Source organism: Fundulus heteroclitus, chromosome 24, assembly GCF_011125445.2.
Source record: "Fundulus heteroclitus isolate FHET01 chromosome 24, MU-UCD_Fhet_4.1, whole genome shotgun sequence".
NCBI classification, from domain to species: domain Eukaryota; kingdom Metazoa; phylum Chordata; class Actinopteri; order Cyprinodontiformes; family Fundulidae; genus Fundulus; species Fundulus heteroclitus.
Window position 1 is genome coordinate 22931572 of NC_046384.1, and position 16112 is coordinate 22947683.

Sequence of the window (16112 nt, forward strand, 5' to 3'; positions counted from 1 at the left end):
TCAGAAGGTTCTAGGTAGAGCTGGACGAGTCCTGCTCTAAAGATTTTCATCAGGAGTGTAAATAAGATGCCATAAGAGGTTTGTGTCAACCCTCCACATAATCAAAGAAGGAAAAAAGTGATTTGATCGCTCTAGATGAGGTGCTGACTAGTTCTGTGATAAATGTTAGAAGCCCCTGGGCGTGGCAGCCAGGTGTCAGGTGGAGGTGGGGGGTGTCCCTCTTCGCTGCTCATGGCTCATCCCTGTGGTTCAAAGACTGACGGCTGTGTTTCTTCCCCCTCCGCAGGTTAGCTGAAATGGAGAACCGTAATGGCTCTTATCTGAATGACAGTATCTCACCCAATGAGAGCATGTGAGAACAGCTTTTTGTTTAGTTCTTTTGTTCTGCCCTGTCCTCCTAACTCACTGACTGGCTTCCTGCGTGTCAGCTGCTTATGTCCTCCTTGTTTCCACTGGCTGCCTGTCTTATCTGTCTGTAAATGTGTATTCTGGATTTAAGGTGGAATCTTTGATTTTTCCCTGATTATCTGTTCTTCCCCAATATTCTGTTGGATAAATAGAAAAAAAGAGAAAATTCATGTAAGAATACATATTTAAACTCATCACAGAAACCATGTGTTACCTTTCTCTGACTTCCCTTCTATAAAAACTGTTTTTGGAGCTTTATCTACAGTCTTGAATTAGTTTTAGTCAACAGTAATGTGTTGTGAGGTGCAGAGAGAGGAGCTGAAGAAGTCAACAGTTTGGCCTCAAAGTTGGAAAAATAGTCACAAGTTTGTTTTGTAAAACCCAGAAATGTTACAACCAACTTATTAATTATAAACCTGACGAGTTTTACTACCATAGTTTTCTTCTCATACATTTAACCTCTTAACACCTGACAGTTATAGAACAAAAATGGGCTTTTTGATGCCTAAAAATGATCACTTTCTTTTCAAACATATGTTTCATTCTCCTGACACATCTGAAGTTTACAACTGGTCCAACGTATGTTATCTGCCTTTTTTCAGTTGTCTATTTCATTTGGACCAAATTTCGTGGGTCTTAAGAGGTTAAATGAAAACTCAAACCCACAAAAAAGGCCAAGCAGGGTAGACTGACCCACAATCCCAGTAGAAAAGCAAACTCTGAAGCAAATGATGTGAGCTGGATGTCACGGCAGGCTTTATGTGGTAGAAGTAAAGCAAACAATGTGGCAGGAATAAACAGCAACGCTACCAACCAACCAGAGGACCTCTACTCTACTCCACGTTACCAAGGAGACCAAGTGGAGGATGTCCCATCACTGCATTAACTGTGCATTTATCAATGGACAACCTCAGTGCAGTTATTTTCTAGCTTGTCACCGGTAGTTTGCCAAGTTTGGGGGTCGGGTTGGGAGGGGGGGGGGGGGGGGGGGGATAAGTCCCTCATGCTTTTAAATTTCTTCTAGATGCTTTGAGGTGTTTAACTTTGTAAATTTAATAACAGGTCATGTAATCAAGGTACAAAATAAAGAGATTTGGGGATGGAAACGCGTCCTGACTAATATAAAGACAGAATCCTGGAAAGAAAAACATCCTTAAGAAACAAATTTTTGCTTCTTTAATTTATGAGAAGACATAACTAAACTTAAACACAGTTCTATGTTTCTTGATGTCCTGAATGAGCGCAGAGCATCTGAGGAACAGTACTAGCAGGTTTATAATTAAGATAAACCAAGGTTGAGTTCTTTTTTTTTTAAACTATTCAGACACAAATTCAAACTCCTTCACTGGAAAGCAGTGGATCATATTCACCTTTAAATACATTGACAGGCAAAAAAGTGAAATATATTTCAAGAATAATAGCAGAAAGATAAAGACATTAATAGAATAACCTAATCTACTAGAAATAAAGCTTGCATCAGATTGTTTCCTGTAGTGTTTTAACATAAAAACATATTCTAGCAACATTTTAGCAACATTTCTAGCATATTGTTGGCCGATTTAATAACAGACTTTAACATAATGTCAAGCGTTTTTTCTGAGCCTACCTAAGTTACCTGCCATCTTTTTAGCATCATTGAGTCAGAGTGCTGAACTCTAACCATGTATTTTCAGTCTTTTCTGCATTCGGTTGGATGAAATTCTGCGCTATTCACTCATAGATATTATGGAAATACTGATTTAGTCACTCTAAAGGACTGTGGTTATGATGACACAAAAATATATTGTCATCAGCATAATTTTGACAAGAAATGTTACAGTCCTAGAATAGCCCCTTGTGGAACCCCAATTGTAATTTATAAGTACCGGTATATATGGTCAAATTACACAGATAGTCCTGGTATGCCAATTAAAATCAGTAGAGCCAGTCTAACAGAGTACCAGACACTATCAGTGTGTTCTGATCAACTGGGTCAAACCCATATAACAGCAGACCAGAGTGGCAACCCTGTTCTGTGCCTCGTTTAGGATGGAAAGTACAAACTGAAGTAACGGGTACTAAATATATGTATCAAACTATGGACCGTAATAAGGTTTTAACTCCAAACAATCCTTCTTGTGCAGAAACTCTGAAAACTGTCAAAGCTTTTCTTAGTGTTGTGAATAATGAAGTGCTGTGCTTCATTTAGTTGTGTGTAGAGAACTTTGAGAAGAAGAAGGAATGACAGCTTTTACTAAGCTGGACAGATATTCAGATGTTGGCTAAAGCTTTTCTAACTTATAGAAAAGCATAACACAATCAAACAAAAACCTAAATCTTTTTTATGTGCAAAGATAAAATAGTAAAAATAGTGCAGAGCGAAGGCAGAGCGACTCAGGCTGGTAAATTGATGTTTTGGTAAAGAACCAAAAATCTACATAGTATTTTGAAGCCAAACTCTTCTTCATCCTCAGCCATTTAATACGCAGAGCTCTGCTCCTCTCTCTGTCCCCCATCGGTCTTTAGATTCTCCATCTGTCTTCTAGTCCACTTCTGCTGCCTTTCATTCACCTTCTGCTTTTCTTTTTCTCCATTTTTCCTGTCTGTGTGTGTGTGTGTGTGTGTGTGTGTGTGTGTGTGTGTGTTTATACATGCATGTCCATACCCTGGTGTCTCTGTGACCTTATGAATGTGCGTGTCCATCATTGGTGGGTATGTTTGATGTGTGTGTGTGTGTGTGTGTGTGTATCTGCAGCGATGACGAGCACATGTTGATCCAGCACTACTGCCAGTCTCTGAACCAAGGCTCTCCTCTCAGTCAGCCCCGCAGCCCCGCCCAGATCCTCGTCTCCATGGAAACAGAGGAGAAGGGAGAGCTGGAGAGGGTCCTGGGTGACCTGGAGCAGGAGAACAGGTCAGGGACTGGACCCAGTGGTCGTTCTGTGGAAATGATGTTCCACTGTTTCAGATTTGCTGAAATCTAACGTCTCAGTTACTGTAACCTTACACACTTACTGTTAACCACTGAACCGTTTCACTTTTTGTTACCTCCAAAATATGACGGAGGAAGCTAATTATATCTGCCTGCAGAATCTGATGAACAGAGTTAGATTTATTACTGCCAGTTCACTTTATAAAGCTTAAAAACCCAAGACCACTGGTTGAAACATTGCTACACCCATTAGCCATTTAAGATTGTTGTTTTTTTTTTTTCTATTTCTAGGACAAACTGTAGTTGATCAGATTTAAAGTCAAGGTTTCCTCCCTGCAGGAAGCTACAGGCTGAGTATGAGCGTTTGAAAAAGGCCCACGACAGGAAAGGTCTGTCCCCACTGCCTTCACCGCCCGAGATGCTGCCGGTGTCCCCGCAGAGCGCTCGAGACGCTGAGCTCATCGCGGAGGCCAAGCTGCTGCGGCAGCATAAAGGCCGTCTGGAGGCCCGCATGCAGATTCTGGAGGACCACAACAAACAGCTGGAGTCCCAGCTGCACAGGCTGAGGCAGCTTCTGGAGCAGGTACCCACCAGCAGCATGGTGCAGTCAGCATGACTTCACTTTGTCCTCTTCAACTGGGACACGTTTGCATTTCATGTTGTATTCCACTCAGTTGATCAAGAAACCATGGCAAAGGTCCCAAATATTCTAACCTCCATCTCTCTAACTTGTTTAGGTTAGAAGCAAATGGGAGGGTTAAGAAATACGGGAATAAAAAAGATAATGCAGGGAATCATCAGCATAGAGAGGGGCTTTATTTTCAGTTATATCTCTTAAAAACCTTTATTGAGCTTTAAATAGTTACTTAGGTCAGGAAATACAATTTAACCACAAACAAAGATTTCCACTACAGCGAAACAGAGATGGTGAATTAAAGACAAGCGGTCCAGGCTGTTTCAGACCTAAATGGTTGCCTTTAATACAAAGCTGGCCTTGCTTCCAGCAGGTGGAGAAACAGTACTGATGGCTTCCTCTTAGTTGTTTTCCCACCAGTGCTAAACTAGGGCTAGTGCTAGCATAGCGCTATCTTTGTATTTCCTCTACCACATGCTCTGCTTCCAAAGCTTGGTGCCATCTCAGGACCAACTCTGGGCTGGGCCATGGAAAAAAAACACATTTGTCATAAACTGGAGAACAGAAAGACTATTATTCTAATAAAATGTTGGCAGAGTCATGTTTAAAGCGCCTGAGGTTTGCTTTTGATTTGCTCGATTTTCAAAATAGTTTTAAAACGGTATCAGTGTTTTATTATTGTCAGATAGTGTTAAAAGCAGTACATCTTGATGAATTAAACCCATAGATGTCAAACTTAGGTCAAAGTATGATTTTGGGTTTTCAAGATGTGTAAGCTGCTTGTTAAAGCTAAATAAATGCTTGAAATTCAATTCAATTTTATTTATATAGCACCAATTCACATCACATCATCTCAAGGCTCTTTCCAAAGTCAGATTCCATCAGATCCTCCAGGTTAGTGAGAAAGTTTCCTCTCTAAGGAAACCCAGCAGGTTGCATCAAGTCTCTCCAAGCAGCATTCACTCCTCCTGAAAGAGCGTAGAGTCACAGTGGACAGTCGTCTGCATTGTTGATGGCTTTGCAGCAATCCCTCATACTGAGCATGCATGAAGCGACAGTGGAGAGGAAAACTCCCCTTTAACAGGGAGGAGAACCTCCAGCAGAACCAGAACCAGGCTCAGTGTGAACGCTCATCTGCCTCCACCCACTGGGGCTTAGAGAAGACAGAGCAGAGACACAGAAAGCTCAGAAGCTCACATTGACCCAGGAGTACTTTCTATGTTAGAGAAGACAGAGCAGAGACACAGGAAGCACAGAAGCTCACATTGACCCAGGAGTACTTTCTATGTTAGAGAAGACAGAGCAGAGACACAGGAAGCACAGAAGCTCACATTGACCCAGGAGTACTTTCTATGTTAGAGAAGACAGAGCAGAGACACAGAAAGCACAGAAGCTCACATTGACCCAGGAGTACTTTCTATGTTAGAGAAGACAGAGCAGAGACACAGAAAGCACAGAAGCTCACATTGACCCAGGAGTACTTTCTATGTTAGAGAAGACAGAGCAGAGACACAGGAAGCACAGAAGCTCACATTGACCCAGGAGTACTTTCTATGTTAGAGAAGACAGAGCAGAGACACAGAAAGCACAGAAGCTCACATTGACCCAGGAGTACTTTCTATGTTAGATGTTAATAGTGGATGATCTGCCTCCCCTGATGATGTCACAGCTAACAGAACACCAGACCAGGTGTACCTTCTATGAAGAGAAAAATGACAGAGAACAAAAAGTTAAAAGCTGAAATAACAACAAACAATGCAGATTGGAGAGCAGTAGGAGAACTCAGCAGAGAGATAGAAATAGACCCTGATGTCCTCCAGCAGCCTAAGCCTATAGCAGCATAACTATAGAGGTAGCTCAGGGTAACATGAGCCACTCTAATTATAAGCTTTGTCAAAAAGAAAAGTTTTAAGATTAGTCTTAAAAGTAGACAGGGTGTCTGCCTCACGGACCAAAACTGGGAGTTGGTTCCACAGGAGAGGAGCCTGATTGCTAAAGGATCATTCTGAATAATGTACGAATTTCACTTCTTGAACTCAATTACTGAAATAAATGAATTTTTGACAGTATTGTAATTGATCATACGGGCCTGTTTCCTGGTCCAAACGCTGGTTAAACTCTGCTCTCCTGTGCTGGTGGCTCTGATCACATCCCCAGGTGGGGCTTGTTGTTTAACAGCAGCATGTAGAATGTTATCTCCCCAGCACATGGAGCATCATGGCTGGCTGCGTTGTAGCCCAGTCCTGGTCTGTGTGTGGTGGCAGCTGAAGCTCTGACTCACTACAAGTTAAACCTGGGTTTGTTTTTGTGTGTCAGACGGACTCCAAGGTGAACGGCACAGCTTTGTCCTCCCCCTCCACGTCCTCCCAGCGCTCCGACTCCTCCCTGCCGCTGCTCCGCGTGGCTGCCAGCCAGACTACTGACACAATGGGTGAGGGCCCAAATCCTCCCTTTACATCCTTTAACATGCAGCCCAGGGAGCAGGAACCATCCAGCAGGCTACGTCAGCTGTTTATCCTGCCACATTCCTAAATCCTGAAACGATTTCTTTGGTTTTCAGGTGATGATGAGTTTCCCAGCCCTTCCCAGAATGCATCTGGCCTGGAGGAAGTGATGGAGCAGCTCAACAACACTTTTCCTCACAGCCAGGGTACAGAAGTGACTTCTTTCCTTTTAGGGATGTGGTGTAAGGGGACAAGTGTTCCCGCTGGAATCATCCTTTGCTTCTAACTACAAAGTCTAGAGTTCAGTGAGGCATTCAGTCTGCAAAGGTTGGAGAAAACCGACAAACAGGAACCGCTTTGTCTCATATGTGCTGTAAGCTTTAGTTCCAGCTCTGATAAACCAGACTTTATTCCCTCCTTGTCTTCCCTTCTGTCCTCTTCTGTCCTGCCGTCCTGCCTAATAATGTCTTTCACTTCCCCTCTCTGATCCCTTTCTTTCTTTCCTTCCATGTCCTCTGTTTCATAAAATGAGCGTGACGGACAGATGTGCAAAAGTTAGTTTTGAAATGTCGGGAACCCAGAGAAAATGTGTAGGAACGCTAAATGTAGCTGACTTGGTTCTTAGACATTCTCCTACTTCTGTATTGCAAACAGAAGGGTGACTTTTCCCTCTTTCTTCCTGTCATTTCTTCCTTTTTCTCGGTGAACAAGGCGGGAGAAGGGGACATCCATGAGAGGTTAGTCGCCCAGTGTTCCCCCCCCCATCCACACTTCTTAACGTCGTTCTCCATCTGTAGAGCAGCACTGCGCTGTGAAACCACCCTAGTAGCATGTAGCTCTCCTCTGAGCCGCTAAATTGTGCTCTATCTTTATTGGAGCATTTTAATGACATATTTTCTAAATGTATGCATAGATATATTTCACAAAGTTACCTATAATCTAATATTTGATGGCTGAATAAACACTGCAGGTACTAATCTCTGCCAGCAGGGGGCACTGTTTTACCATGAAGTGGGCGTAGTTCTTTCACATGCAGTGCCTTTCAAACTTAGATTTGCTCCTTGAACATCAGAACTTTGTGTGAGACACCAACACAAAGTTTGGCATTGTTGTGAAGTTGGAGAAAACGCTTTTAAAATGGCAATTTCCAATTCTCGCCCCCAACTCTCAACATGATTTCATTCCTAGACTTTGACTAGGCCACCCTTAACACACGTTAACACAGATGCTTTGATCTGACCCATTCCATTCAAGCTCTGGCTGCTTGTTTTCTACACAGAACACACAGAAACAGCAGAACGTCCCTTAATGCCGCTCTGACAAGCAGGCACCATTTTCCTACTGCAGGAAGTTCCTCTTTATATTCTGACAGAATCTGGACACTTCTAGGGGCTAGGCACTGGACGTGTTCCACATGCATGTCTGGGTCAGGGCTCTGCAACTTGCAGCTTCAGAACCGTGGCCAAAACAACAAGAGTTCAGCAAAGTTTTTAAAACTATTTCCTGTTCCTCATCAGGTTGCAAAATTAATATTTTGGTTATTTTCCAAAAGTAAGAATATCTAAAAAAAAATTGTAAAATTTGATGTTTTGTAAAACCTTAAATCAAAATTGTGTTTTATCCCTTTAACTCATATATGGAAGCCCATTTCTGCCACATGACAGTAAAAATTGCCATAATATCATAATTATGAGATTCAAAGTCATAAATTCTACTACTTTCAAAGTCAGAATTATGGGATGCAAAGTCATTTCGACTATCAAAATGTATATTTTATATCTCATAGTTCTGACTTTGAAGTCAGAATTCAAAGTCTCATAATTCTGACATGCTATGTGGCATTTTTTTCCGTTCATGTGTCAGAAATGGGCTTCCATACATTGATGATATATAAATGTTCTCCTCTTTCTTAAATGGTCATGGATCTTCAGCGGGTCTGTAATGTGTGCAGCAGCAGCACAGATGACCAACCAGGCTAAACGGAGCGTAACGGTTGCAGAGCTCTGATCAGCATGCAGCTAAACTCTAACAGCTTTAATGCTTCTTCATTTTGTCTGTGTTCATTAATGGAGCGCTGCTGACCCCCCCTCCCCCCTCTTCCTGCCTCTTCCTGCCGCGGTGATGACCTTCGCTCTCCCCGCAGGTCCCAGCATCGGCAGTTTGTTCAACATGGCGGACGACCTGGGCCGCGCCATGGAGTCGCTGGTCAGCGCCATGACTGACGAGCGGAGCGTGGAGCTGCGGCGGGCCACGCCTTTTTGATCCCCTCCACCACATCGCATGCTTTTTCTAGTCAAAACAACTGGATTGACAACTGTTTACACAGAGAATATAATGTCTATTTTTGTGAAGGATTGCCGTTAAAGCAACAAGTTAAAAAAAAAAAATACTAAGATTTGAGTAGTTTCTTAAAACATCCTGTTTTATTGTTAAAAGAGGCTGGTTTTTAAACTTCTATGCAATTGTATAAAACAAGAGGGGGATGGGAGACGGAGCTCTGACGTCCAGATAGGTGTCCTCGTATATTTGCTATCTCTTTCTAAGCGGGCAGACGAGCGGACGCCTTTCTCACTAGTTTCAATGATTGTAACCACGGGGCGTTTTCTAAGGGGCCGTTTGCTTTGGTTGTGTGTGACTTGACTTTCTGTATGTGTGGTGCCTAAAATTTCATTACCAAGTCCGCTTGCTTGTTTCAGAGTGGAGTGGTTTTAGATCGATACCCAACACAAGCTCCCAGGAAGCACGACGCTACAGCACAGTAAACAGGCCTCAGCAGCCACTCTTTAAGGGTTATAGGATTGTTTTTTAAATAGATGGAGGGCACTGCTGAGTTTACCCCCCCCCCCCCTTTTTTTTTGGACAACAGTTTCAGTTTTTAGTTGATTTTTAGTTAGAAAAGACAAATGTGACACTTGGTTGCTCATCAGCTGAACGCTTGGCTGTCATATGTCTCTCAGATCCCACATTTATCTCATCACAGCTACAGATTGAATCAGTTGCCTACATTTGGGCTCATCAGACTCCACCCACTCCAGATTGGATTGTGTCCGCGCTGCAGATGTTAAGATGCCACCAGAAGTTCCCCAGTTAGATTCAGACTTCCATCGGCTCTTACTGGCTTCCCTGTCAGGCCACGTCTGGGTGGCTGTGCAGTCCAGGGTTCCTATGCAGTCTGGAAACTGTCCCCACATTCAATTCTTCCCTTTTCTAAAAACAGTTCATAACAGTTGGAGAATGTGGAATGAATGCAGTAGATTTTCTTTTTTTTACAAACACGGCCCACTTTTTATCAGATTTCTATGCGTAGAACGTAAAATGGTGGATCATGTTTCCACTATAAGATCTACTTTGTGTTGGCCTGCAGACCCTTTAGGATGTTGGGACATGCGCAGATGTTGGTTTTCAACGTGCAAACTCCAATTTGATCGTCTCCAAACGTTTCCGTCACGCGTTCCTCCACGGCGCACAGAGGCAAAGTGCAAAAGCAATTTTAATCAGCCGTAACTTTTCCAAGAGATGAAGCATCTGCTTCCCTGATTGGTGCAGAGAGAGAAAAGTCTTCCTCAGTAGAGAAACTGTTGAACTTGACATATTTAGCGTGGAGACGACCAGTCGATGCCCTGAGTTAGAAGCTTCTACCGTTTTTAGCCTGAATGGTTGATTATTCTAACAGAATCCAACAGGGTGATTGTTTCAGGAAGCCTGGGGAACATGAGCTCTACCTCATGTGAAGCGCAGTAATCATTTATATACTGTAATCAGTTCCACACTAAGATTAATGATTAAGTAGATTTTACTTGCTAATTGAACTCTTTACACGCTCCTTACACTGGTGGAACCTCCAGGCTGAATGTTCTGGTTAATGTTCCTATTTCTCACATGGATCAGATCCATTAACTGTCCAACGAGAACAAACCCTGGTTGGATTTTTATTATTTTAGTTTTCTGTGTGTGTGTGAGTGGAAGAAATGTTTTGGTGTTACATTTTGTCTTTGGGTTACAGCAGGTTTGTTCTGTGTGAGGTGCTCTGATATTAACCGCACTAAAAGATAAGAAAATCTTTATTTCTAATGAATAATCAGAACTCTGAATAACTTCAGTCATGTTCCTGCACGACCCGATGACTTTTGTCCGGCCCAAACAGAATCTGATCTCTTGTATGTTAAAGTTGGAAGAATTTGTCATTTTCGCCTAATTTTTCTAATAACACGTCAGTTCTTCACAACATATCAGACCCCATCAACTGTATGCCTTACTACTGTACTATAAAATGCTTTACTGTATATCAATAAAGCATGCCGTTATGTTGACTGCCTCCCTGGTTCATTTCAGCACCTGAAATCTAAGGAAGTCTTTATGCTTCTTTTCTTTGTCCCATTTCAGAGTTTCAGATGAAAAAAATAATTTCACTGTCAGATATACATAACCTGACTAGATTAAAAAATGTTCTCAAATGATTTTTTTGGGTTGAATTTCATTAGAACGCTCCAGACCGACCAAACACGGTTTTCAAGAAGACATCAGAGGATTATATGGACGTTTTCAAGCATTCTGTGGCATTTTGGGGAAAAAGAAAATATAATCTAGGGAGAATATAAAATGTTAGGCTAGGACAGAGGTCAGGTTTTTAGGGAAATGGTGGGTAGAAGAGAGTAGTACACATTTTTCAGAGTGATGTGGTTCACCCAGGAGTCTCTGGTCCAGTGCTAAGGAAAGAGCATCTGCTGAATACCTGTTTAAGGTCAATTCAATTCAATTTTATTTATATAGCGCCAAATCATGAAACATGTCATCTCAAGGCACTTTACAAAGTCAAGTTCAATCATATTATACAGATTGGGTCAGATTATACAGATTGGTCAAAAATGTCCTATATAAGGAAACCAGTTGATTGCATCAAAGTCCCGACAAGCAGCATTCACTCCTGGGGAAGCGTAGAGCCACAGGAAGAGTCATCTGCATTGTACATGGCTTTGCTGCAATCCCTCATACTGAGCAAGCATGAAGCGACAGTGGGAAGAAAAACCTCCGGCAGAACCGGGCTCAGTATGAACGGTCATCTGCCTCGACCGACTGGGGTTACAGAAGACAGAACAGAGACACAACAAGAGAAACAAAAAAGCACAGAAGCACACATTGATCTAGTAATCTGTTCTACATTAGATGGTAGTAGCGGGTGATCTGTCTTCTCTGGATGATGTCACAGTTAACAGAACGCCAGACCAGGTGTACCTACTATGAAGAAAAAGAGAGAGAACAGAAAGTTAAAGCAGAAATGACGACAGTCATTTCAATGTAATACAATGCAAAACTGGAGAACAGTAGACTGAAGAACAGTAGAAATCAGTAGAGTGAGAAAATTAGACCCTGATGTCCTCCAGCAGCCTAGGCCTATCACAGCACAACTATAGAGATAGCTCAGGGTATGAGCCACTCTAACTATAAGCTTTGTCAAAAAGGAAAGTTTTAAGATTAGTCTTAAAAATAGACGGGGTGTCTGCCTCACGGACCAAAACTGGGAGTTGGTTCCACAGGAGAGGAGCCTGATAGCTAAAGGATCTGCCTCCCATTCTACTTTTAGAGACTCTAGGAACCACCAGCAGACCTGCAGTCTGAGAGCGAAGTGCTCTGTTAGGAACATACGGGGTAATCAGAGCTCTGATATATGATGGAGCTTGATTATTAAGGGCTTTATACGTTAGAAGGAGAATTTTAAATTCTATTCTTGATTTAACAGGAAGCCAATGAAGGGAAGCTAAAACAAGAGAAATATGATCCCTCAGCTGAAGACTTTGAACTGCATTTTGTGGACTTCCTGATAGTAAAGAATTACAATAGTCCAGCCTTGAAGTAACAAATGCATGGACTAGTTTTTCAGCATCACTCCTGGACAGAATGTTTCTAATTTTGGCGATATTCCGGAGGTGAAAAAAGGAAACTCTGGAAACCTGTTTAATATGGGATTTAAATTACATGTCTTGGTCGAAAACAACACCAAGATTTTTTACTTTATTACCAGAGGCCAAGTTAATGCCATCCAGATTAAGTGATTAGTTAAGAAGTTTATTTTTTGAAGACTCTGGCCTAAAGATTACAACTTCTGTCTTGTCAGAATTTAAATGCAGGAAATTTAAAGTCATCCAGCTTTTGATGTCATCAAGACATGACTGCAGTCGAAGTAATTGATTGGATTCATCAGGATTTATGGATAAATATAGCTGAGTGTCATCAGCATAACAGTGGAAATTAATCCCATGCTGTCTGATAATTTTGCCAATCGGAAGCATATATATAGTAAATAGAATTGGTCCAAGGACTGAACCCTGTGGTACTCCACAAGTGACCCTAGAGTTTGAGGAAGATTTATTATTAACATGAACAAACTGGAATCTGTCCGACAGATAAGATTTAAACCAGCCTAATGCTTTTCCCTTAATCCCTACAGTATGCTCATGTCTTTGTAGGAGAATATTGTGATCAACTGTATCAAACGCAGCACTGAGATCTAACAGGACAAGTATAGACACAAGTCCATTATCTGAGGCCATGAGAATATCATTAGTGACCTTCACCTGAGCTGTTTCAATGCTATGATGAGCTCTGAAGCCTGACTGAAACTCCTCAAGTAGGTCATTACTTTGTAAATGTTCACATAGTTGATTAGCAACTACTTTCTCAAGAATTTTAGATAAGAAAAGAAGATTAGATATAGGTCTGTAATTTACTAACTCATCTTGATCAAGAGATGGTTTCTTAAGTAAAGGTTTAATAACAGCTACTTTAAAAGCCTGTGGTACATATCCATTTACCAAGGATAGATTAATCATGTCTAAAATAGGACCACTGATCAGAGGGAATACCTCCTTAAACAACTTGGTTGGGATTGGGTCTAACATACAGGTAGAAGGTTTAGATGAAGCTAAAATTTTAGATAGCTCAGAAAGCTCTACTGCTTTTAAACAGTTCAGACACTGCGCAGGTTCTAAGGATTCCTCCAATGCTGCCTCACTTACTGAGGACGAGGTAATCATGTTTGGGAGGATGCCAATTATTTTATTTTTAATGGAATCAATTTTATTTATGAAGAATCCCATAAAATCATTACTGCTAAGAGCTAAGGGAATGGATGGATCAACAGAGCTGTGGCTCTGGGTAAGTTTGGCAACTGTACTGAAGAGAAATCTAGGATTATTCTTATTCTCCTCAATTAATGATGAAAAATATGCTGCTCTAACTCTGCGAAGGGTCTTGTTATACAACAATAGACTCTTCTTCCAGATTAGGTAGGATTCCTCTTGGTGTGTAGAGCGCCATTTTCTCTCCAATTTCCTAACATTGTGCTTCAAGGAACACAGCTCTGAATTAAACCAAGGAGCCAGCTTCCTGTGAATAATCACCTTCTTTTTCAAGGGAGCTACATTGTCTAATGCAGAACGCAATGACGAAGTCATACCGTTTACAAAGACATCTATTTGTGAATTGGAAGCAACAACATTGCTGCCATCTACAGGGCATTTCTGCAATACGGAGGATATTAAAAAGGGGACAGACTCTTTAAGTTTTGATACAGCATTATCCGATAAAGATCTACTATAATGGAACCCTCTTTTGGGGGTGGAGAACTCAGTTAGATTAAACTCAAATGTTATTAAAAAATTATCAGATAGGACAGGGTTGTGAGGAAATACTGTTAATTCTTCACAATCAATGCCATATGTCAGCACAAGGTCTAAAGTATGGAGCCAAGAGTGCGTCGGTTTATGCACATTTTGAGCAAAACCAATTGAATCTAGGATAGTTTTAAAGGCTACACTAAGGTTATCACATTCTGTGTCAACATGGATGTTAAAATCACCCACTATAATAGCCTTATCAGTATTTAACACCAAATCAGATAAGAAATCTGACAACTCATCCAAAAACTGAGTGTAAGGGCCTGGTGGACGATACAAAACAACAAACAGAAGAGGTTTTATTGCTTTGCAGTTTGGATGAGGGAAACTGAGGGTTAAATGTTCAAAAGAACTGTAATTATTAGTTGGCCTGGGACTAATTAATAAATCAGACTGAAAGATGGTTGCCACTCCTCCTCCTCTTCCCACAGATCTGGGAATGTGGAAATTTTAATAATTGGAGGGAGTTGACTCATTTATACTAACGTAGTCCTCTTGTAGCCAGGTTTCTGTGAGACAAAACAAATCAATCTGTTTATCAGAAATCAATTCGTTAACTAACAAAGTCTTTGGAGGGAGAGACCTTATATTTAATAGACCACATTTAATTGTTTTATTTTTAGGTTCAAGGTGAACCGTATTGATTTTTATTGGGTTTTTATGATTTGTTCCTTTTAGATCAGTTTTTGATCTGTTAAGTTTTGGCCGTGGGAAAGACACCGTCTCAATAGGGTAATGGATGGGTAACAGTACAGAAGCTGCAGAGAGGTGTGTTAAACTACGGCTCTGCTTCCTGGTCTGGACCCTGGGTTGTCAGCATTTAGGAGGACTAATAAATCCGGCCAGATTTCTAGAAAGAAGAGCTGCACCATCCAAAGTAGGATGGATGCTGTCTCTCCGGATCAGACCAGGTTTTCCCCAGAAAGTTCTTCAGTTATCAACGTAGCCCACGTCGTTTTCAGCAGGTCATAATGTTCCTCTGGAACGTGAGAAAGATTTATCTAGTTTTCTCCTCAACCCCCTGAAAAAACTGGAACTGCGGACAAAAGACGGTGACAAAGCCAAGACATAACTTGAGAATCTGACCTCTCTGCTGATAACTGCACTATAGAGACATTTTTACTGTTTACCACAAATAATTTTCCTCTATGATAGGACAGTTCAGTATATGCTAATAGGTTCATTATCTTCCTGTTTCCATGTCTTAGTGCCATTTAAACAGCACCACATGGCTTAGAAATTGGATTTTACACACGTCCACAAGTCTGTGAACCACAAAGTTCAAACTCCTGATCATTTTGTATTTGATGTAGCAGGATTATAGTTTATCAAACGTTTTAACCCAAAACAAAGGAGAAAAATATCTGGATCTCCTTTTGTTTAACGTTTAAAATTAGAGTCTACACAAACAATTTCACCAGTCTGAGATATTCAACACTGACTTTCTTTATTCCCCCAGCCAACCAACATCCAGTGCTATTGAAAACAGCTATTTTGCTGATTTTTTGTCTTTGAAAACAATATATGAGACGCTCACATTGAAGCAGAAGTCACAGACGGGTGCATCGAGTGTCACCAACACACGGCGCTGCTACTAGCAGGCTGGTTATTCCTGCACGACATAAATTAGATGACCAGCACAGGTTAGCAGGTCCTTTCTAGAACTGCCAACAGCATTTCCTCTGAGGGAAACGTGGCCAGATGCACACAGAGGAGAGTTCTGCTCTGTTATGAACAAGAACAGGGCAGTGAGTCTCCATCTAAGGGGCAAAGCTACCACAGCTGGACCGTCTCCGTTCTCTTCCTAGAGGGCCCACTCTGGAAAGCACATCCACTCCCACATTCTGGATGGAGGATAAAGGGGACAAAGGGAGCTCTGACTGGCAGGAAACATGTAGTCCTACAGAGTGACGCCTTTAAAGATGCGTTCACACTTCTGCTGCTGCCGCTCTCCTGACTAATTTAAAATCAAGTAATCAAATACGCTTCTCCTAAAAGCAGCCCCATACCATCACACTACCACCACAAACTTTTACTGCTGA

The 16112-nt window shown here is 41.5% G+C and overlaps 1 protein-coding gene across 17 annotated transcripts in view; it reads left to right on the forward strand.

The window, feature by feature from the left end:
- The window catches only part of dmd (dystrophin), a 311598-nt gene extending 302814 nt beyond the window's left edge, over window positions 1-8784 (forward strand). For 10 of the 17 annotated variants that reach the window (XM_036127844.1, XM_036127848.1, XM_036127845.1 and 7 more), the window contains 6 exons: window positions 287-352; window positions 3143-3301; window positions 3659-3902; window positions 6270-6384; window positions 6514-6603; window positions 8541-8784. In XM_036127844.1, the coding sequence (XP_035983737.1) occupies window positions 287-352; window positions 3143-3301; window positions 3659-3902; window positions 6270-6384; window positions 6514-6603; window positions 8541-8659 (793 nt within the window). In that variant the 3' untranslated portion in view covers window positions 8660-8784. Of the gene's footprint in view, window positions 1-286; window positions 353-3142; window positions 3302-3658; window positions 3903-6269; window positions 6385-6513; window positions 6604-7108; window positions 7135-8540 lie in introns of all 17 variants that reach the window. The other 7 variants (XM_036127852.1, XM_036127858.1, XM_036127850.1 and 4 more) reach the window with 5 other exon arrangements.
- The last annotated feature ends 7328 nt before the right edge of the window (window positions 8785-16112 follow it).